The sequence below is a fragment of the Phasianus colchicus genome, chromosome 2, assembly GCF_987193195.1.
Source record: "Phasianus colchicus chromosome 2, bPhaCol1.hap1.1, whole genome shotgun sequence".
NCBI classification, from domain to species: domain Eukaryota; kingdom Metazoa; phylum Chordata; class Aves; order Galliformes; family Phasianidae; genus Phasianus; species Phasianus colchicus.
Genome location: NC_143437.1, coordinates 105349212 through 105371849, shown reverse-complemented (window position 1 = coordinate 105371849; position 22638 = coordinate 105349212). Strand labels below are relative to the sequence as shown.

The following is a 22638-nucleotide window of genomic DNA, read 5'->3' as shown; positions in this document are numbered from 1 at the left end:
TTTTGTGGCCACTCTTGTGCTGTAGATGTTCTATTTATTTTTCCTCTTTATTTTCCCCTGTCAGTGTGATTAGATGAACCAAAGTCTCCTCTTCCTGCGCGACGCTTTGTTCTCATCTCTTTGTGAATAAGCTTCTGACTTCAGAAGAAAGCTTGAAAACATCCTTGTCCTTTCCTGCTCCTTAACTTTCTCCTTGAAAGCTGAAAAGCGAAAGTCAGGTCTGTTGGTGAGCTGGCTTTTCTGGCAGGCTCTGTGTCTCTTGGCATGGCCAAGCTGGAAGGGAGCGACAGGACCTTGGGTTGCCAATGCTGCAAGCTAGATCTATTAAGAACTCACTCACGCTTTGTTTCTTCATTGTCATTTTCAGGGCCATTGTCACCTTAGTAACTGCATTTGGGAAACGTCCCCCTGGCTGCACATCAGCCTGCAGCAGCAGAGCCCTATGTTACATTGCCAAAGCCTGCAAATGTTTGCAGATTTGGAGAGGTATTTTAAGGCTTTGTTGTGCCTTCTGTGCTGATGCTCTGTTTCTTCTGTCCCAGTTTGTGAAGTTTGCCAACATTGAGGAGGACACCCCGTCTTACCACCGCAGCTATGACTTCTTTGTCTCCCGCTTCAGTGAGATGTGCCACTCTAGCCACGATGACCTGGAGATCCGGACAAAGTGAGTGCCACAAGTGAATGCCAGCAGCATCCTCCCTGTCTTGCTGACTCTGCAGTCATGCTGGAGTGGGGTAGGGGCTTTCACTCTGTCTCCAACTTTTGTCTTTCCTGGAGAAGCACCTGCTTTTGGTGGCAGGTTGGATGCAGGCTGCAGGGACCAGTTACTTTGTGCTGTGATGTGCGGTGACTATCCAGAGCTGTATACACTCAGGTTTAAAAACGGCCACTTCTCTGTACCCTCCTCTATTTCCCTGGAGGCATCCAAGACCAGGCTGGATGTGGCTCTGGACAGCCTGGTCTGATGGTTGGAGACCCTGCACATAGGAGAGGGATTGAAACTAGATGATCATTGCGATCCTTTTCAACCCAGACCATTCTATGATAAGTAGCTCTATTCTGTGATTATTTTCCAAACATTAAGTCCTGCTGACTGTATGGGAGGATGAAGCAGAGGCATAGAAAATGCAGTGCAGCACGTATCCAGCTTCTAGTGCTATGTGGGTTGTGTGCAGCATTAAATGTGTGTGAGAAAAGATGGTTTGCATTTTTTATTCTGACAGCAGGGCCATCTCTGAATGCCAGTTCAGGCATTGGCTTGCTCAGACTACGGCCGATGGCAGGACAAGGGGAAATGTGCCCTTGGACACAACACACTTCAAACTTCTTGCCTTTGGGCAAAATGTGGGCAGATAACACCTGCAGCCTGCCCATCACCAAGCTGCCTCTGCATCTTGAAGCATTCTTCACCTTTGCTGCAGGGCTGGATCCCAGAGATTGAAAGAGCTCAGAGTGGGAGGCAAGAAATGATCCTGGTCCCAAAAGGAGTGATGATGGTGGGAAGAAACCCACTATTAGCAGAATCAATATTCACTCAAAAACTGCCTCCTGCAGCTGTGATCTGTTATTTTCCATGTTGGAAGGTGGCTACATCTCTAGACAACACCGAGGACTGACTTGCTGTGTTGTGATGGGAAATGTACCCCAAGAGGATTAATTATGACTAAAGCAGACAGATTAATGTTGTTTACTGCTGCCAAATCCAGGTCTTTTGGTGATGTATTTAAACAGACCCAGCATTTGAAATGGCCCTGTACATCCCTGTGAGGCACTGACAGTTTACTGGTGGTTTACACCCATGACTCTTGACAGGAACCTGTGCACAGGAGGTGACTGCTGTCGGAGATGATCATGGTGTCAGGCAGCACTTCAGCAAAGCCTGTTGGTGCTGTTCCTGGAGCTGCAGTGCCAGGTCAGACTCCTTACAGAGAGGTGAACCCTTGAGGTTATCCATTCCTCAGAGAGGCTCCTCTCTGGGGACTTCCATCCTCCTGTTACTGCTGCAGACTTGCAGGTAGCTTTTTTCCTTAATAAGGAAGTAATGCAGATTGCTCATCATTTCCACTTGACTTTTAGGGCATCAGTGACACTGGGTAAGTTGTGTTGAAGGCCAGAAGAGAGAAATTCTGCCACTCCTGTAATTAAAAAGGAGGGCACTGCTTTTCTGTGACCTTGGTCCTGCTCAGTGGTCATTCCTCAAGAATTGTGTTGCAATCATATTATTGCCTGTAATAAAATCAGAAAATTGCCTGCGAAGTAAAAAAAAAAAACCAAAAAACCCTGCTAAGGAAGAGACCTCAGAGCAGATTATTTAATGCATTTATTTCTGAAGATAGACACATACTATCTTTCTCAGGCACCAGCAGTTGGTGTTGAGAGGCTGATTTCAGAGCAGGCAATCCTGCTGTGTAAAGGGATTTCTATTGATGGCTCTGTTGTTGATTAGAGCAGAGTCAGGATCTTTGGACACAGGAAAGACGAAGGTGCCAGACTGCATCTGGGTTTCCTTGGTATCCAGCATCCCTGTGGGCACAGCTTAGCAGTGTGGCTGCTAGGAACAGAGGAAACAGCAAAACCATCTGTGATGCTGAGGCCAATACCAACCCTTTGGACAGGCCAGGCTTGCTAGTGCCACCTCTCAATGTTGGTTAGTATGTGGCTGCAGCTTGCCTGGGGCTCTCCCAGTGAAGATGGTGGATGGAAACCGGCTGCTGCTGCCAAAACAATTTAAGCTAGTTCAGAACCTTTCCTGCTTGTGTCTGTCACTTAGAGGAAAGCTGAGTCTCTCTGGGATGCAAAGTGGAATGATTGCTTTGGGGCATAGCAGGCCAGGTCTTGGGGTGTCATCTGTGTGAGCACCTCCAAGAGCGCAGAAATTGGTGCCTTCTCTTCAACTTCTTTCACAATTTCACCCACATATATATATGTATGTAAACTAATGCATAGAGATAAATAACATTTTGCTATTAATTTGTTCCCTAGGATCCGGATGTCTGGCATTAAAGGCCTGCAGGGGGTAGTGAGGAAGACAGTGAATGACGAACTCCAAGCCAACATCTGGGACCCGCAACACATGGACAAAATTGTGCCCTCACTGCTCTTCAACTTACAGCATGTGGAGGAGGCTGAAAGGTGAGTGCTTGCTGCTCCTGTGGCCTACATGCTCTTCCTGCAGCTTCAGGGCTATTTTCAGCCAGGTTTTATAGGGGAGAGACATTGTGGGCTGCGTTGTGCCTGCACCTCATGTGAAAAAGGCTGTGGATAGCCAGAGAAACCCTGCAAGAGTCCTCCTTGAAGGATGGCGCAGATGGCAGGAGCTCTGCTTGTTATCCAGTGCCGTGAAGGTTATTGCTGTCTTGGCCACTGCAGGGCAGTATCACTCCTGTGAAGGAGAGAGCTCTCAGCACTGTCCCTGCAGTTAAGCCATGCTTTCTTTGCAAAGGCTCTGAGCTGTCTGTTCAGTGGGCTGACCACTACTAAGATTCCTGCTTAAATGCTACCTATGCAATTAGTTTAAAGCTCAGCAAGAAGAATGAGGGGAGCTGAAATACAGCTTTGCTCCCTGTCCTTCCATTCTTCAAGCGTAACTCCCTGCCAGATGAGTGTTTGAAGGGGAGGTGCTTAGCTGAGAAGCATTTTGTGGAGAAACAGGCATGAATTCCTCCTGAGATTTTCCTTTTGAAGGTTAGGAGAGATGTGTCAGTCCTGGGAAGATGACTTTTGGCCAGTTACATTTCCCATTTCTCTTGTAAACTGAAGCACTGAAGTGGAAAAAACATTTGCTATGTTTCTGCAATGCCAAACAGCCCAAGTGTGGAAAAGGGGGGTGGATGCCCCCTGGGATGTGTGAGTTCAGGGTGATTTGTGCTGTGCTGTACTGACTGCTTTGCTTGTCCTCCCTCGAGAGTTGTGTCTGTGCTGGGAGGATGTTATGCCCCGTATCCTTGCTGATAAGCACTGAGCACCACAATCCTGACACTGGATGTGAGGGCTGTTTCTGCTGCATGGGGCTGTGAATGGGGCCATACCAGCACAACTCTCTCGCCTGTAATCCGTGCACCTGTGCTGCCCTCTGATCTGGCTCAAATCCAACGTTATCCCTGAGTTCTGCTGCAATGGAGCTACCCCATCTGCCTGGCAGGGTGACATATGGCTGCTGTGGGGTGGCTGCAGGCTGTGTGAGGGGTAGTCCATGGCCCTGTGCAACGAGAGGTACAGGCAGATGCCACAAACATTTAGCTCTGTCCCGCCCTGAATGGGCGCTGTGCCTCTTCTCCCCCACTGCTGCAGCACGCTCAGCTCCACTCTCATCACCCTCCTCTGCTTTCACAGCCGCTCCCCCTCCCCGCTGCAAGCCACTGAGAAGGAGAAAGAGAGTCCCACAGAGCTGGCAGAGAGGTGTCTGCGGGAGCTGCTGGGCCGGGCGGCGTACGGCAACATCAAAAACGCCATCACACCTGTTCTCATGTAAGTTGTGCATCCTTTGATTTTGGCACAAGGGCACTAAGGCACAGAGAAACAACCAGCGTGGATCAGAGCTGGGGGGAAGGCAAGGGCTCTTCTGACTGCCCTTGGCATGGTGCTGGAGGTAGGAACTGGGTTTCAGCTGTTGTTTTCAGAGGAAGGTGGCTTTGGATAGATAACCTGTCACTGAGAAAAGTCACCTCAGAGAATGATTTGTATCCCTGCTCTCATTTACTCCATTCTGCTCCTGGCTGTCTCTGCTCTTGGTGCTGGTTTGCACCACTGCATTGTTTGGGGAACACAGTTACCATCTGCTCTGTTTCCATCTCTCCCCAGCCACCTGGATAACCACTCGCTCTGGGAGCCGAAGATCTTTGCCACCCGCTGCTTCAGGATCATCATGTACTCAATCCAGGTGGGAAACTGGTGGGATTTCTGGCCTTTGGAACCATCTGGGGACACGTGTGCGTGCCTGGGAGCACCCAGTTCTGCCTCTATGGCTGGACTGAGTCAGAGCAGCTACTGTGTTGCTGCATCCTGACAGCTCTGATCTGAACACTTACAGTGGGTTTGGCCTGTGAGCACGTCCCAAAATGGGCACCATCAAGATGCACAGCAATGTGGGCTGGGGGCCTTAAATGTCTGATACACCTTAGCCTTTCTGTGTGACAGTTGTGCATGGTTTAGCATGCTGTGCATGGAGCCTGTGTCTCAGTCCTGGGAGTGATTGCTTCCCTCTCAGCAGAAAGAAAAGACTTGCTGAGTCAGATGGGCTATGAATGTGCTGTGAAAAGGAAGCAGTTGGACTTTGGTGAAAAGCTGCCTCTTTCCAGATCGTTCCTGTGGAAATCAACACAACTTTCCTCCTTATCCCTGTAGAAAAGGAGAGGCACTATTTGGGGTTAAAAATGTTCTGGGCAAACCAGGTATAGTGAAGGTGCCTGCGCCCCAGTATCTCTGTCCTTTGATAGGTACAGACCTGCCAGACTCTTCAGTGGGAGCTCTGGCTGTGAAAATACAGTTTAGGTAATCCCCAGATGGCCCATTCTCTTTCTCTTTGCATGGGTCAGTGCATGTTGTGAGGCACGGTGCTGCTGTCCTATCCTGCTCCCACTTTGCTAGAGCAGCCCCTGGACTCCCAGACTTCCCCCTTTGTGGTTTTTCTTCACTTTTGGATTCAGCCATGCCATAGCTTGGAGAACCAATATACTGAAAAGCAGATTGCCCTCCCCCACTTTTGTTTCATGTTTCTAATCCTTTAAACTGCCTAAAACCCTTTATAGTGCTACTAGATTTTATAAAATCCTGTTAATGCATCTTGGAGGTGTAGGGTCACAAATAACTCAGCAGGACCCTACTCCCTGAAATCCTCAGGATTAATCATTGCTATTTCCTTAGATCTCAACAGCTCTTTAGATCATTTTTTCATGCGCAGATTGCTCCAAGCTCTTGCTCATTCTTGTAAGACAGATTTCCTTTGGGTGCCCTCTCTCATTTTGCATCTGGAGAATTGTCAGAAAGAGCTAGGCAGGGGCTTGATACAGCTGGGCATGAGTCCGCAGTAGCTGTGTGTGTTACAGAAATGGATCATCACTTCTTGCATGTGGCACCCTCACTGATATTCACTCTCTCCTTCCAGCCACAGCACTCCCATCTCGTGATCCAGCAGCTTCTTGGTCACCTGGATGCCAACAGCAAGAGTGCAGCCACTGTGCGTGCGGGCATTGTGGAGGTCCTCTCAGAAGCAGCAGTGATTGCAGCCTCTGGATCTGTTGGTAAGTACATAGATCTGTCCTGCATCCATCCTGTCACTTTTTTATTTCAGCTGCTGAAGGTTTGAGCTGAACTCCAGCGTGTGGAGGATCTGCTTTGGAGCACCCAGGAGTGTTGGGGATCTGTTTGGTGCCATTTCAGTGCACCCGAGCACAACGCCCACATTCAGCTGTCTGCAATGGGAGCTGCAACGCCCACATGCAGCTGCCTAAGTTTAGGCAGCTGAATGCAATGGAAGCCCTCACCTCCACGTGGGGGGGGCAAAGGGATTTTCAGGGCTCTTTTTCTGATGCTTGCTGTGATTACATTGAACTCATGTTGCCACTGGAAGACCACGTCTGTCTTGACTTGGGGAGTTGGTAGGGTTAAAACTCTACATCTGGCTTTCAGTCCGTTTACAGGGGTAGCAGGAGGCATAAATGACACCACCCCTGGGGGAACTACAGGCTCCATCTCCGTGGGAAAAAAACACTGCTTCCCCCATTCCTATCTCTCCCTTCTCATCATCTCAGGCCCCACGGTGCTGGAGGTGTTTAACACCTTGCTGAGGCAGCTGCGGCTCAGCATCGACTATGCGCTGACGGGGAGCTACAACTGCATCACTGGTGTCAGCACCAAGATCATCAAAGAGCACGAGGAGAGGATGTTCCAGGAGGCTGTCATTAAAACCATAGGTGGGGAGTCTTGCTGTGCCTGCTGTAGGTATGGGCTGTGCTGGTGGGTGGCCTCCCATGTGGTAGGTTTCTACTTCTGCATCTTAGGGTGATTCAGGACAAAAGAAAATTGCTCTTGTCCTAAAAGCAATGATGGGAAATGAGATTTACCCATTGCAGCATGTGGGTTATCAGCAGGTGGCATTGCAACCCCATTGATCCCAGCAGAGTTGCCACATGGAGGCTGTTGTGCTTCTTCTTGGCTTGGACACCCTGAGGAATGAAGGAGAGGAGAAAGAAAGGGCAGGTGTGAGCCTGCTTGAGTTGATGAGGATGGAGATGCATCCAAAACAGGGTGCAGAGGGAGGGCTTGGCATCTCTGCCTCTCTTTGTCTGGGCTTAGGGCTGTTCCTTCCAGGAACATTTTGATGGCTCTTGAATCCCCCTAAAGGAAAAGTTGCCAGTAGATACTGGATCCAGTGAGGCCTTTTCCTATTTCAACCTGGCTGTGAGCCCAGCAGCTGGCTTGGAGCATGGCAGTACCGAATGCTTCCCAGGGTGTCATTGCCTGTGGGTGGTCACTGTTCCTCACACACTGCCAGTGCACTCTTGTGCCCACAGGGTCCTTTGCCAGCACATTGCCCACTTACCAGCAGTCTGAGGTGATGGCCTTCATCATGAACAAGGTGCCTCTGCCATCCTCGCAGCAGTCTATTGAGGCTGGTAAAGCTGGGTGAGTATGGATACTTTTCTCCCTCCTCTTCCTAGCCCTGCCGTTCTCTTCCTTCTGCTGTCCCATGCATTGAGATAAAAGACTTTGAATGCAAGATTGAAAGTGCAGGAGAGCTCCTTGAGGTGGCCTTTGGGGGCAGAGTGAAACAAAGACAGGGTGGGATATGGTACATTATAAGAAAGGCTGGGCATAAAGAGCTTCCACCAAAGACCAAGGGAAGCTGAACAACATGAGATCTTCGTCAAAATACTTTGCTGTGTGCTGCAAACATGATAACAAGGGCAGGGATTTGAGGCCCTTCAAAACACCGATGCTCTAAGGTGGAAAGGTGTTTACAGCTACTGATGCTGCAATTGAACTTTCCTCTTCTTTGGGCTCCCGCTGAGAGATTGGGGTGAGGAGCTCAGTCCTGAGGTGTCATCCAAAATTTAGCAGGGAAAAGGGAATAATATTTGGAGGATGACTTCATATGTGATGATCGGGTCAGCAAGGTGGCTGCTGGCCATGACTTTCGAGAAGCACATTTTTGGCTCTGTGGGTACCAGCAGCTCATTGCTACCTCCTCATTTTATGTGTGGCCCCTCTGAGCTGCCTCCAAGCTTTTATTGACACTGAATGGTAGGCGGTATATATAACTGGCTGTGGAGGAAGAGAGGGAAAGGAAAGCACCCAAACAACATAATTACTTGAGAAGTGTGGGAACAGAGTTTGAGAGCTATTTGGAGCGAGGGTATCAGGCACTGAAACATGTAGGTAAGGAGCAAACAGATTTTCATGCTATATTTATTTTCAAAGTATGGCCCGGCTGCTCCCACTCATTTCTGATGGGAGAGACTTGCTGCCTGATAGGAGACACGCTCTGCTCCTCACTGATGTGGGGGTGATTCCTGGTGCCCGTGTTCAGTCTCATATCACATGGTGTGAAACATATGGGGCTCCACATACTGTTCAACTGGGGCAGCTCTCCTTGCTACAGAAGCACACTCGTAGCCCTGGGATGCCAGTTACCAACTGCTTCTCAGTGCTGGCTTGGCCATGCTGGGCTGTTTGTCACTGCTCCTTTTCCATCTCATGAGATTCTTCTGAGAGAGCTTTTTTAAAACACATGAGATGATGTTTGTTCTGGATGTCCAGGTAGGTGTACCAGCAGTTAGCAGAGAAGCTGCAGCCTACAGTTCAGCCTCTGGGGATGCTGCCACCTCAGTGTAGCTCAGTCCCGTGGCAGGGGTAGGCAGCTTAGGCCAGTGTGTTGTGGATGATGGGACAGCCTGGAAATACTTACAGAGCTCCACATGTCCCTTTCTTGCCATACAGGGTTAGGAAAGACTGATTTCAGACAGTAGTGAATTCAGGATATTTTCTATTTGACTAAAAAAAACCCTAAAAAATGCACATCCCTGAAATGGAGGCACAGCGTATGTTGCCTTAGAAGAAGAGAAATGGGAGTGAGGAATATGGATACCGCCATGCACAGGAAGGCTTGTGCTTCATCTAACTGGTCTTAAGCTTAACAGCTTAAGAGTGAGGGGCATGTATAGAACCTGTATAGGTGCCTGGCATCCCTCAGGGGTGGGATGGGCACCTTGTGCCTGCATGGAGTTGTAAGTGCTGCCTTGTTTCTGGTACCTAAGCTGGGTTGAATCCTTTCATGTTCATCATTCCTTTAGCAACATATATGGTACCCATTTCCTGAAGACTTTTATAGCTGTATGCAGTAATGACTCAGGAAATGGGTCTTGCCCTTTCTGAAGTTTTCTAAACTTTGGGCATGGAAAGAGGATTGTTTTTGTTTTCACTCAGATTTTACCATTTATGTCTTTTCTCCTTGGCAGGGAGAATCGAAATCGGCTGACACAGATCATGCTTCTCAAGTCCCTCCTACAGGTATGAACATGTCACTGTCCCTGCAGCAGTGTCCGATCTCTGCAAGACCTATAACCAAACACAGTTGCTAGCATGGAGACCTGACTTGAGCTCAGGACCTCTCTCCCCGGGTGTGATTTAGCAAGAGCTGAAACTGTACTTAGTCTTCTCTGCCCACATTCCCTCTTTCTTGATGTGTTTTAACCTAAGTGACACTGTCATGTTGCCTCCCTTTTTAATTGATGCTCACAGGTCTCCGTGGGCTTCCAGTGCAGTAACATGCTCACAGCACTTCCCAGCGCCTTCCTGGACAGGCTGCTTTCTGCTGCCCTCATGGAGGATGCTGAGATTCGCCTCTTTGTCCTTGAGATCCTCATCAGCTTCATTGATCGCCATGACAACCGGCAGAAGTTCTCTACCATCAGGTGTGTGCCTCAGGATCCCCAGTAGGGCTGGGGCTGGCAGACCCCACAGAGCAGGCTCAAGAGAGAGATCTGATGGGCTGAGAGTGCCTGCAGACTTCGGGGCTGCTGACAGGATTACTATTAAATCTGGTACCAATCGTGGGGTGGTCTAATGCTGCAGATGAGCTAGGAGCCAAATGGGTGGGGGGAGTCTCTGAGAGGCTGTGCCCAGAGGGATGTGGGACCACCCTGCTGAGGATAACTGTGGTTAGGCAGACGGTGATGCCAGGAGGATGTGCAGGAGGAGTAACCTCCTCGAGTGGGTTCATCGACTGCATTGCATCCCCACAGATAGGCCTGCTGGGCACTGGCATTGCTGCGCTGCATTTAGCTAGCCTTACTCTGGAGAGGAATGAAGCTAAATCGGAAGAAGGTGATGAATCCCACATGGCAGTATCTCCATGGGGTTTGCTGTGGTCCTGCTAATCTACTCTGCATGCACGCTTGTCAATTTGCCTTTGTATTCCTGAGTGCAATTTTCTTGAAATCCTGTAGTGATTTAGCTCTATTGAATATCTGGATTGCTCAGATGGGTTCTAAAACCAACCTTTAGCTTCTCCCCCTTGGTTCCTCCCAGTGCCTTGTTCCTGGCCAGCAGCTCTACTGGCATGTGGGGATTGCACATCCTTCCTCTGGTATCTGAGTTTTCCCTTCCCCTTGGCCTTTCCTTGCAGCACCATCAGCGACATCTCAGTCCTGAAGCTGAAAGTGGAAAAATGCTCGCGCCAAGATACTGTCTTCATGAAGAAGGTAGTGTCAGAGTCTGGGTCAAGCTGTCCTGATGCACACCTGTGTGTGAACAGTGCCTTGGTTTCCCCAAGCCACACTGGAGGCATGGAGTGAGGCCTCTGAACCTGGGGATGTCACAGGGAAAGGACAGTGGAATTCAGTCTACATCAGTGCTTCATGTGTGAACCTTTGTAGAGCCTGAAATCTGCTATTTGTTCCAAGAAATGAGTACCCCAGGATGTGCTGGTATCCCAAATACCAAGTGATTTTCAAAGTTGCCTAGTATTTAAAAAAAAAAAAAAAAAAAAAAAAGCCCCACAGAATTTTCTCTCACTTCAAAATATTTCCTGTGAAAACCCCTCTGAAACTAATTTGAGGCCAAGAGAGGATCAGTTTATTATGTTACACACCTGGGAGCAGTCCCTGCATTGAAAGCAGTGGAAGAGCTAAATTTCCCTTGCACCCGTGTGTGCCCGGCTCTATCCCATGCCTTGCTCTTGAGCAGTGTGGCTCAGGTCTTTATTTCTCTGCTGTGGTCTGAGCTGTCATTTCTATAATGCTGCTGCAATAGGAGCATCATTTCCCTGAGCATGATGCTGTGAGCAGTAGTTGTCTGTTCTGGGCTCTGCTCTCAGACCTGCTAGTGCCTCTTCCCTATCAGGGTCCAACACCACCTGGGAGTCACAGCTCCCAATCCCTGGGGCTTTCTCTGTTTGCTTGTCAACTGGAGGAGTTCTGCTCCTTTGTGCGTGGATGAGAGACACTTTGCTGGGCCCTGCTGCTTTTTTGTTTATCCTTTTGTGTTGACTTTACTGTTGCCTGTAGAGGATGCTTAGAAGGTGACCACATCCTTCTGTGTTCCCGCAGCATAGCCAGCAGCTCTTCCGGCACATCTACCTGATATGCAAGGAGGAGAGCAACATCCAGGCTCACTATGAGGCTCTCTACAGCATGCTGGTGCTCATCAGCATCGAGCTGGCTAATGAGGAGGTTGTAGTAGACCTCATCCGCCTGGTGCTGGCAGTGCAGGTAGGTGAATGGGAAGCTGAGTGTGCTACTGTGCCAAAATGCTAATGGGATACCTGGCCTGCTGGGTGAGAGCCCCTTCCCTGGCATCTTACCTGGCATTATCTCTCCGGAGCTGAGGTGTACCTGGGGAAAGGCAATAGAGGTCATGAAAGAGCCTCTGGGAAGGGCTTTTTGGTTTTTTGTTTGTTTGTTTTTTCTGGGGTTGGGGTCTCTGAGCAAGGGGGATACAATTTCCTCACCTGCAGGCTTCTTCTGCCACAGTGGGATCAGATTAGCACAGCGGGGAAGAGTCCCTGTCAGCTTCTGAAATGCCCCAACCCCTTGCTCCAATAGCTGGGATGTTTGCAGGCAGCAGTGCTGCAAGGTGGATGGGGACCACCCTGGGACCTTGCCCATCCCTATCACATGGGGCTGTGTCTCTGCTGCAGGAGATAGCCCAGATCAACGAAGACAACTTGACAGCATACAACCGCTGTGCGCTCTTCGCCCTTGGTGCAGCTTACCTGAACCTCATCAGCCAGCTCATCACCGTGCCCACCTTCTGCCAGCACATCCACGAGGTGAGAGGGCTTGGGCTGGGTGCTAAGGCCTTGTCTCCTGCAGCCTGCCTGGCTGCCTGTGAAGTTTGAGCCTGACTCCTTGTTTGACTTCTGCAGGTCATCCAGATGCGACAGAAGGAAGCTCCCTATCTGCTCCCTGAAGATGTGTTTGTGGAGAGACCCAGGTAAGCATCTTTGCTGGAAACATCCTCTTCCCCAGATCCCAAGGATTTAGCGTTTGTAGGAGCATGGGTGATAAAGAGTTTGTCTACCTTTTGTTTGCCTGTGCCTATCTGCATTTCCCATCTGGGCATGTCACAGTGGTAAGTAGTTTTCAGCTTTTTTTTTGGATCCAAGAACGGTGTCATGCAATCAGAGGAGGGGCTGGCTGCCACAGTTTGTGCTCAGAGCTGGTCATATACCCGAATTGGCTCTGCTGGCTGATTCCTTCCCCACCCAGCCAGCAATGTGGATGCAGATGTGGCATACCTTCCTGCTGCTCTGCTCTGCTGCTGGCTCAAGGACATGTGCTGCATGCTGATTGGCCTTGGGCTGCCTGGGCTGTCTCACTCCTGCTGGGATAGCCTTTGGCACACTTTGCACGTTTAGTGAGGAGGTCCCAAAAATGGAAGCAGCCCCAGTGAGTTATTTTAAGACATTCCCTAAGTTGGGGTGATGCTCCTTTGCTGAGCACATCTGTATCTGTTGTGATGGGTTGAGGGCCCTTCTGGTCCTCTGTAGCTTTGTACTGGTGTACCCAGAATCAGAATCTTAAAATGGTTTGATTAGGAAGGGATCTTGAAGCCCATTCCATTCCAACCCCTGCCATGAGCAGGGACACTTCCAACTGCGTCAGATCACCCAGAGTCCCATTCAGCCTGCCTTTGAACACCTCCAGGGATGGAGCATCTACTGCTTCTCTGGATGGCATATTCTAGTGCTTCACCATGCTTGTAATGAGAAACTTCTTTGTAATATCTAATCTAAATATAACTTCTTTTAGTTTAACGCTGTTACTCCTCATCCTGTTGTCAGTACACCCCCTGACAATGAGTTCCTCTCCACCTTTCTTACAGGATCTAAGTACTGGAAAGCTGCAGTAAAGTCTCCCCAGAGCCTGCTTTTCTCCAGTCTGAATTCCTCTAGCTCTTAGCTTGTTCCTGTAGGAGTGGTGCCCCAGCCCTCTCAGCATCCTTGTGGCCTCTAGGCCTGCTTCAGCAGGTCCATGTCCTTATGCTGGGGAGCCCATACTTGCATACAGTGCTGCAGGTGGGGTCTCATGAAAGAAGAGGAAAGGGGGAGAATCACCTTCCTTAACTCACTCATCTCAATAATATGATGTATCCAACTCTGATACTAAGCAAAGCCATATGAGCCCTCTCTTTCTGGCTGAAAGGGGCTGGAAACCCTCTCCCTTCTGGTACCGTTTCCCAAGAAGAGAAGGTGTAGCCATATCCCCTGTTTTTTTCCATCCCTGTAGGTTAAGCAAGAGCCTTGACCGTCTGGGCCCAGAGGTCTTCTTCTGGCAGAGCAAGATCAGTGAAGTGCTGGGTGGCAGTGGTTACAATGCAGACCGGCTCAGCACACCCTATGTCCCCCAGCTGACTGGTATGTACCACCCTGTGCTCTACTGGACAACCAGGGGGAGGGAAACGTTCTACACAGTAATGGGAACATGAAGTTCTTGTGCTACACAAGGGTTGTTTTTCTGTTGTTCTTCTGCCTTTCCTTAGAGGTGTAACATTAGAGAAACTGTCACAAATCTGACAGTCGGGAGATTCCTGGGGTTGCCACATGCGTGGTGGGCTGGACTGATGGTGTCATAAAGCCCACTGGGTTTGGCTCAGTTCTTAGTTGTGCTGGGCTGGGTGAATTTGGGTGAACACCTGGACAGATTGATTGCTACTCTGGAGATGAGGCATGGGGCAGTTCTGCAATTGGAGGAATGGCAGCAAATCAGCTTATCTATCCTGGTTTTTCCTAGATGAAGACCGCTTGTCCAAGAGGAAAAGCATTGGCGAGACCATTTCCCTGCAGGTTGAAGTGGAGTCTAGAAACAGTCCTGAGCGAGAGCAGGTACTGTGTTACACCTGAGCTGTAGAAACTGCATCCTGACAGCGTGCAATTAAGTCTTCTATAATTCTTCATTTGGCTGCGTGCATAACTGCTCTGCTGGCTATGAGCACAGGGATCCATTATTCAGCCCTGGTATGTTTGGCAGCGAATCAGGGACAGAAAGGTCCCATCTCCTACTGATGCACCCCTCCAGGTGCTGTTATGTGTGTTAGGAGAGTTACACATCTGGAAGGATCTCATGCTGCTGTTTGGGTGGCAAACCTTTCATATGATCATAGAATCATAAAATGGCCTGGGTTGAAAAGGACCACAGTGATCATCTAGTTCCAACCCCCTGCTATGTGTAGTGTTGCCAGCCACCAGACCAGGCTGCCCAGAGCCACATCCAGCCTGGCCTTGAATGCCTCCAGGGATGGGGCATCCACAACCTCCTTGGGCAACCTGTTCCAATGCCGTCACCACTCACTGAGTGAAAAACTTTCTCCTTTATTTTCCCACTATCAACATTTCATACACCCAGCAGCCTTTGAGAAGGTCTGAGGCCACAGTAGTCCAGCCTAAAAAAAACATTTTAAAAATACAGGTTGTCAGGAAGGATGTGCCTGTATGTTAGACAGGCTGTGTTTCAGTTCAAGAATACAGCCTGAGGCACTGGTTCTTGGTTGCTGTGATTCCAAAACACTGTCTTGTGCTGAAAACTGAACCATCTGCTTTTCCTCTTCCTCTAGAGAGCACCAGCTGAAGAGATCACGTATGAGACACTGAAAAAGGCAATAGGTAAGTGAGGGAGAGGTGGAGGCTGACATGTTTGAATATGGGTGGGTGATGTGTGGGTCCCATCACCCCTGTGTGTGCTATAGATGGATGGATCCACAGTGCTTTTGCCGTGGTGACATTGCACCCAGGTAGCAGCATGGCCAGACAGCTTCATCTCTGTGCCTCTCTCTAGGGTGTTCCTGGGAGGCAGGTCCCAGATTCAGGCACCAAAGACCCTCTGCTTGGCTTACTAGTGATGCTCAAATCTACGCTGTCTGCTGGGGGGTGGGGATGTAGTGTGGATGATCCATGCTGAGGGGAACAGCTGAGAGCCATTTCCCCTTTGCTTCAGTAGACAGCGTCGCTGTGGAGGAGCAAGAACGAGAGCGGAGGCGACAAGTGGTGGAGAAATTTCAGAAAGCCCCATTTGAGGAGATTGCTGCTCACTGTGGTGCTCGGGTGAGTTGAAGCTGTGGCCCTAAATCCCCACATAGTCTCAGTTGGGGATGGTGGCAGTGCAGCTCTGAATTTTGTGAGGCCACCTTCTTCCTTCTCTGGTGAATGGGGAAGGCCGATGGCGTGTCTATCCTGTTTGCATTGCTGTTGTTCCTGGGTTGCACCCACACTGATACAGCTGCTGTGTGTGTTACAGGCGACGCTGCTGCAGAGCAAGCTCAACCAGATCTTTGAGATCACCATACGGTGAGTTGGGGTGATGGCTGAGCACAACCCAGTTGTGTTACTTGCAGGGTGCTGGGGGTGGGTGCCAGCCTGGGACTGGGTTACCTGTGGTAGCAAAGGAGATTAGGTTTGATGGGAGCAGCCTGTGGTTTGTTTGCTGCGGTTCCCTTCTGCTACGGGGGCACTGAGGAGAACTGCAGTGGTGCAGGATTGCGATGTTTTCTGCTCTGCAACAAGCTTTGCTTCCTCATGAAACACCTCTGTAAAACACCTCCCTCCGTCTCTCATGTTTCAGGCCACCACCGAGTCCATCAGGCACCATCACAGCTGCCTATGGCCAGCCCCAGAACCATTCCATCCCAGTGTATGAGATGAAGTTCCCGGACCTGTGTGTGTACTAAGGATGGCTGTGCTGGTAGGACAGAGCCTGCTGCACAACTTGTGCCAAAGGACCTCCTGGGGAGAGACTGCCAACCACCTGGAGAGCGCATCCTTCTGCATGACAGATAGGGACGTGGACACTAAGACTATCCCAAGACTCATTGGCACCACAAACCTGTCTCATGTACTTTCTTTAGTGATCCCCTGCCGATATTCTGGGGGCAGCTGGTGGTGCAGGAAGGTGTGTCATTGCTCTGACTTCCCTCTTCAGTTTTGTTTTTGGGGAGGGGATAGGAGATGCTCTGGTTCCTGGCAGAGCTTTGGGCATGTACATCTTCCCAACATAAAGCAAACCTGTTCCTTGGGGAATCCCTCCCCAAATCATCTGTTTAGCCATGTTGAGATCCCCTGGCGAGGGTGCAGGGGTGAAGCTGCAGGGTGTGAGATTGTAAAAGAGGATGTGTGGTGCAGTGTGCCGGAGCCTGGGGCAGCTGTAAAACTAAATCCTGCTGGAGCTCATGCACAAAGCAGGTCACTGGAAAGGGTGCAGTCCACACATCCAGCTCCTGGCCTGTGAGCTGCATCTTCCCAGCAGCTGCCCCAGTGTGTGGCCAGTTGTTCAGGTACTTCATTCTGGACAAGAGGAGTGCCTGGAGTGACAGGAGGGCAGCAATTGTCCCATTCTAGTGTTGGGATACACAACCTGGCTGGTTCCAGGTCACTTGAAAACGTGATTTATTTGGAAAAACTTTTCTTGAGAAGGAGGTGAGATCCAAAAGAGCTATACTTGACTTGTCCATGTCATCAGCAGGGTGCTCTTGGGAAGCCCATACAACAGCCACAGCCAGTGCTCATGCAGTGAGACACCTGGAGCCACCGTAAGTCATGAGTAGAAACCACATTTGGGCATATCAACACACTAACCAACTATTTTCATGCTTCTGGTTTGGGATTTCCTGTTTGAGGAATAGATTTTTTTTTTAACAGAATCCTTTTGAAAAAAAAACAAAAAAAGGCCTCTGCTGTGGTCAGGCAGCTTTTTGCTGAGCCTGCTGCATGAGCCATGGAGCCTCCTGCACCAGGGCTGCTGTGAAATCCCACCTCACCTCTGGGGCAGCCCCTTTCCTTCCAGCTGGACACACTGCTTCTGACTTCACTGCAGGAGGAGACACAGGAGGATCTAAAACTCAAAACTGGAGGTGTGGGAGATGCTGCTGTGCACAGCAGGGGGGCAGCAGTAAATACAGTTGTCACAGTGGTGCTGCCTGTGCCCAGCTGGATTGCTTCAGCGGCCACTCATTTCTCTGCCCTTTCTCACTGTAGCTCTTCAAGACAGTTATTTGAAGGTGTAATTGCACGTTAACATGCTTTTTTTTTTTTCTCTCTCTCTTCTTTTTTTAGTTTGGTGGCGGGTGCATTTTGCAGTTGCCCCGAGCTTACTGCTTGTTTGTGTGGTTGTCATGTAATCCGGGTTTAGGAAATGACCTAGCTTAAGAGGACAGGAAAAACAAGGGTTTATTTCAGTCCTGGGCTGGGATTGCAACCCTGCTGAGAGCTTGAGGCTGTCCCTTGCCACAGCCACTCTTGGGGGTCCCCCCCATCTTTCTGTTCCCAGCCTGTCCCTTTTTGTTCCCTTAGTTATGCCTAGTCCCCCATGGAGTCTTGGCTGGGTGAAGTTGTGGAGCTGGCATTGGGAACATGAGGAGGCTGTTTGACAAAGGAGGGTTTCCTCCCATAGCTGTGCTAATGAAAAGCAGTAAAAAGTTCAGCAAAATGCAGTAGGAAAAGCAATTAACCCCCAGACTGTGTGTGCATGGGGGGGAAGACACTTCCAAACCCCTTCAAATTCATAAGGAAGGTGGGAAGATGAGCACAAGGCTTGCTCCTTGGAACCATGGCTGCCATGGGGATGGCACGGGGCTGGGGTTCCATTGCTGCTCAGGGAACCTGGGGCAGGACTGCACCTTATCCCCTATCCCCTGGCTGGGGGGTTCGGTGTGGTCTCCCTGGTCCCAGTGCTGCTCCCTAGCTTTATCCCCCAGCACATCCCCTATTCCCCTCCAAAAGCAAATGCTGGCTGTGCTCAGCATTGCATTTCAGGATCCAAACTCCACCTGTAAATGTCCCTACACAAACACACACAGTGTAAGTGACTTGTTTGTACATCACGTTTAGTTTAGATACTGGTGTATGTATAGATGACAAAGTATATTTCTATAAACTTGGCAGTTAGGTGCATGTGTGCGTTTCCATCTCTGTATTTCAGGGCACTGTGTTGTTTCTGTGTGTAGCTGAGGGCAGGAGGGGAGTGGGCTGTGAAAGGGCCGAGATGCTGTCGATATTTCCAGGCTAGCCCTCCAATAAATGTTGATGTTGCCACATTATGGGATCTGCTCTGTTGGCACGTTCATGGCACCGGGGGCTCTGTGAGGCTGGGGGAAATGGTGAGGATTTGTTATTCCTGGCACAGGTAACAGCATTTGCTCTTGCTGATGGTCCCACATCCCCCAGCTGCTCCCTGTTTTCATTGCCCCTCTGTGCAAACGATTTAGCAACATGACTTTATAAATAATGTCACTTTCTTTTGTACCTGAGAGTCTTCTGTGTTGCCATTCAATAGGCAATTAATGAGTTTACCTGGGAGAGAAGTACTGGGGAAGCTGCCGAGGGATGGGGAAGCCTGAATCCCTTCCTTGGAAGTAACCTATGCTGAAATTTAGCCCCACAGCCATCTCCCATGCACAGCCCCAGTGATGCCTTTTGGTCCCCAGCTACAGGGGCTTGGAGTTATTCTAAATTTCACTGTTAGATCCCTGGAGGTGTTCAAGGTCAGGTTGGATGGGACCCTGGGCAGCTTGGTCTAGTATTAGATATGGAGGTTGGCAGCCCTGCCTGTGGTGGGCGGGGATGGTGGTTTGAGCTTCATAATCCGTGAGGTCCCTTCTAACCCAAGCAATTCTGTGATACGATTCTCTGTTGATCATTAAGGTTGAAAAAGACCTGTAAGATCATCAAGTCCGACTGTCAACCTATCACCACTGAACCATGTCCCTATTTCCTTCGTCCCTTTGCAAGACACAGCCCCACAGACATTGCAGACGCATGGCTAGCTTGCAAAAATTATATATATATATGTTCTTTTTTTTTTTTTTTTTTTAGAATTCTTTTAATCCATCATTTACAGTATTGTACAGCTTGGTGAATATAGGAAAATGACCCAGCGTGAGCACTGCTCACATTGGTGCATTCAGCCCCAACCTGTTGCCATCCGTTCTCGGGGCAGGAGGGCTTCGGAGTAGTAATTAACGACATAACGAGCGATCTGTGGATCTAAGTGACACACATGCCGGCAGGACACTAAAGCTGAGTGGGGCCACGTGGGCCGGGCTGCCCCGCGGGCCGTCCCCCCTCACTGACCCTTTTTGTAGGCGCTTTTGACGATGGCGTTTTTGAACAGAGTCATCAGCGGGGTCTGGCTGTGCTCCAAGGTCATGAAGCCGCCGTAGCGCTTGTCCTTCAGCGGCGCGTGCCAGCGGAAATGCCGCATGCGATACGAGCCGCCGTCCTTCTTTTCCTCCTCGCCATCCTCCTCCTGCTCTTCCTCTTCGGAGAGGCTGAGGGGATCCTCATCGGCCGCCATCTCCCTCCGGAATTCCATGGGGTAGCTCTCAGCCGACTCCTCATCCACGCCGTTGGGGTACACCTTGATGGGTCTCCTCTTCCGTCCCACCGGCTTGCCCCAGCGGAAATGCTCCATGGAATAGGAGCGCTTCCCTTCCTCTCGCTCCAACCCTTCTCCATCTTCCTCCTCCCCGGCAGGGCGGTGGGGTGATGTGATGGGCAGGGTGAGGCCGGCCACCTCCTCCCTTTTATGCCCTCCGCTGCTGCTGTTGCGCCGGCCGAACTTGTTCCAGCGGAAATGGCTCATCACGTACTTGCGGATGCTCTCAGAGAGGGGCTGCAGGTGCCCATTGCCAGGGTACACAGGTGCCTCGGCCGACAGCTCAGCTCGGCACGCCTTGGCACACGCCTGCATGGGGCAAAATGGAATCAGAAAATCATTCAGCTTAGAAAAGACCTCTAAAATCACCAAGTCCATCTGTCAGCCCACCCCACTATGCCCAGTCACCATGTCCCCAAGTGTTGTGTCACAGTTCTGGAACGCCTCCAGAGACGGTGACCCCCACCACCCTCTGGGCAGCTGTGCCACTGCATCGCCACTCTTTCGGGGAAGAAATCTTTCCTAATGTGCAACCTGTGGCCATGTGCCTTGGTGACATCCCCGTGCAAGTGCCACTCTATGTGTCCCCCAGGGGGAGCATGGAGCATCGAACACATCCTATGGGGATGTAAAAGGTGCTGGGGGAGCATGGACCACACATGGAGGCTGTGTGTTGGGTCCCCAGAGCACACTCAGCCCCTGCAGAGGATGAAGCATAACCACCATCCCATTACCACTCCCTGATTTCCTTGTTTGTCCCAGGTAGGAGGGATGATATCAGTTCAAAAACTGATTTTACCCAACGTGAAGATGTTTTTTATGATGAAAGTGATGAGGCAGTGGAACAGAGAAGCTGTGGGTGCCCCATCCCTGGATGGGGTTTTGGGCGACTTCATCTGGTGAGAGGTGTCCCCGTGGCAGGGGTGGGGGCTGTTGGAGCTTTGAGGTCCCTTCTCACCCAAACCACTCTGGGATTCTGTGACTCTACGAGGCCAAAAGCCACGAGCACACAGAAACCCACAGATCACAGTGCCTAAGGCATCGCTCCACCTCGTCATGTGTCACCCAGCAGGGACAGCATCCCGTCACCTCTTCCATTTGGGTTAGAAAGCAAACCAAGCCCGGGGCAGCCCCACGCTTCCACTTACCAACACACCAGCCTCGGTGGCCAGGTCCTGGCACTTGCTGTTCTCCCAGCATGGGCCGCTGGCGGTGGTGGAGTGGCACAGCAGCAGCCCCAACACCACAGGCAGGCTGCGGCACAGCGCACCCTGCATCCTACCAGCAAGGGATGGGCACCCAAACTGCAGAGGAGCTATGGAAAAAAAAAAAAAAAAAGAAAAAACAATAACAACTATTTGCCCAAATATGGGGCTGCTGCTTCTGCTGGGATTGCATCCCCTCCTTCCAGCCCTTTGTGGCTTTGCTGTCGCCATCCTTTGCCTGCGTGATCCCGGATTCTTTGTCACCTGCATGAACACCCGGCTTTGCAGGTGACAGCTGCTGCCATGAGGATTTCTGCCCCTCCTGAGAGCCACAAGCAGACGAGTGATGCTGCAAGGGGAGAGTGTGGTGGAGCTGCCTGCAGGCTGAAGCCCCTGCAAACCCTCCTTAAGCTGAAATGGTACATGAAATAACATCAGACCATCGCTTGGGAAGCACTCTGGGAGATGCTGGAGGTGTTGGGGATGCTGGCGTGCTCAGGGATGGCCCCACTGCTGTGCAAAGGATTTACTAAAACAGACCCAGGCTGAGCAGGAAGCTGAAGGCTGTGCTGCAGGGACTGCTTTGGGTGAGTCCAGACAAGGTGAGGGCTGTGGTGATGGCAGCAGTGCCACGCGGATGTATCCACACGCTTTGCTTTTGCCAAACCCAACTCTTTCCCAAGTTGTTTTTAACTTTGTGGGGACTCACATGGTTCACCTTGGGAGTGCCAGGGGAGGAAAACCCCATCCCACAATTAGAAAACAATAGGCAAATTAATGAAAATCTCCTCCTGCTCCACAGAGAGTGAACAAAGTGTGGGCGTGGAGGTGCTTTTTGGTCTTTTGCCCCAAAATCGTGGGAGAAGTCGCCTGGGACCTCCCAGCTCTGGCACAGCAGTGCTGGATCTGCGACTGCGGGGACCACTTCTGTAACACATCAGCATACGGTAACAAAAGCAGAGAATAAAGGGGGGCAGAGGCTGGGGGCAAGGATGCACGAAGCATTTCACGGAGGAGGGTGCTTTATCTCCTTGCTGCCACCCATCTAACCATGCAAACAACCCACCGCAACCAAGATTTTACCAAGTTTCCCCCTCCCGCACCCCCAGAGGAGCCCTTCTGGGCCACGCTGCGTTCCTGAGATCTCACCTGTGGCGTGGGCTGGAGCGCAGCCGCCACCGTCCCCGTCTCCCGGAGAGCGCGTCTGCAACGTCCCCGCATCCCCGCTGCCTTATATACCCCCAGCGCCGCGTCGCAGCCGCCCTCTGGATGGCCCTTTTGGGGGGGGGGGGGGAGGGAGGGCGGAGATGGGGACGGAGGGACCCTTCCAGGTAGCGAACAAAAGCGGAGCAGCGGGGGGCACGGTGCAGATGTGGCTGTCCCCGAGGTGGATGGGATTAGCATCTCCCTGCCAGCTGCAGCCAGCCAAGATTTCCAGGCGAAGCTGCTAATTGCTTTCGGGAAGGGGGGGGGGAGGGGGGGATGGGGGGTCGGACGGAAAGTGCTTTACTGGGTGTTTGGTGCAGGGGCATCTGTTCCTTTTGGGGATCAGGCGTGGAATGGCTCCGTGC

The 22638-nt window shown here is 50.8% G+C and overlaps 2 protein-coding genes across 8 annotated transcripts in view; one reads left to right on the top strand and one right to left on the bottom strand.

Annotated features, from left to right (window-relative positions):
- EFR3B (EFR3 homolog B) overlaps positions 1-18525 on the top strand; it is a 44577-nt gene extending 26052 nt beyond the window's left edge. For 5 of the 6 annotated variants that reach the window (XM_031603871.2, XM_031603873.2, XM_090136543.1 and 2 more), the window contains exons 5-23: positions 543-664; positions 2983-3132; positions 4333-4467; positions 4801-4879; positions 6104-6239; positions 6750-6911; positions 7512-7623; positions 9456-9507; positions 9739-9911; positions 10625-10700; positions 11547-11708; positions 12137-12268; positions 12365-12432; positions 13728-13855; positions 14232-14323; positions 15052-15100; positions 15432-15538; positions 15732-15781; positions 16056-18525. In XM_031603871.2, the coding sequence (XP_031459731.1) occupies positions 543-664; positions 2983-3132; positions 4333-4467; positions 4801-4879; positions 6104-6239; positions 6750-6911; positions 7512-7623; positions 9456-9507; positions 9739-9911; positions 10625-10700; positions 11547-11708; positions 12137-12268; positions 12365-12432; positions 13728-13855; positions 14232-14323; positions 15052-15100; positions 15432-15538; positions 15732-15781; positions 16056-16161 (2091 nt within the window). In that variant the 3' untranslated portion in view covers positions 16162-18525. The remainder of the gene's footprint in view (positions 1-542; positions 665-2982; positions 3133-4332; positions 4468-4800; positions 4880-6103; positions 6240-6749; positions 6912-7511; positions 7624-9455; positions 9508-9738; positions 9912-10624; positions 10701-11546; positions 11709-12136; positions 12269-12364; positions 12433-13727; positions 13856-14231; positions 14324-15051; positions 15101-15431; positions 15539-15731; positions 15782-16055) is intronic. The other variant, XM_031603872.2, reaches the window with a different exon arrangement.
- A 785-nt stretch (positions 18526-19310) lies between these two features.
- POMC (proopiomelanocortin) lies at positions 19311-21174 on the bottom strand. Of its 2 annotated transcripts, none has more exons than XM_031603877.2 (2): positions 21011-21174; positions 19311-20171 (listed from the first exon to the last, which is right to left on the bottom strand). In XM_031603877.2, the coding sequence occupies exons 1-2, from the start codon at positions 21137-21139 to the stop codon at positions 19551-19553; spliced, it is 750 nt and encodes a 249-aa protein (XP_031459737.1). In that variant the 5' UTR covers positions 21140-21174; the 3' UTR covers positions 19311-19550. The 2 variants fall into 2 exon arrangements, with proteins under 2 accessions (XP_031459737.1, XP_031459735.1); XM_031603875.2 differs by lacking the exon at positions 21011-21174 and adding an exon at positions 20253-20288.
- Between the last annotated feature and the right edge of the window lie 1464 nt (positions 21175-22638).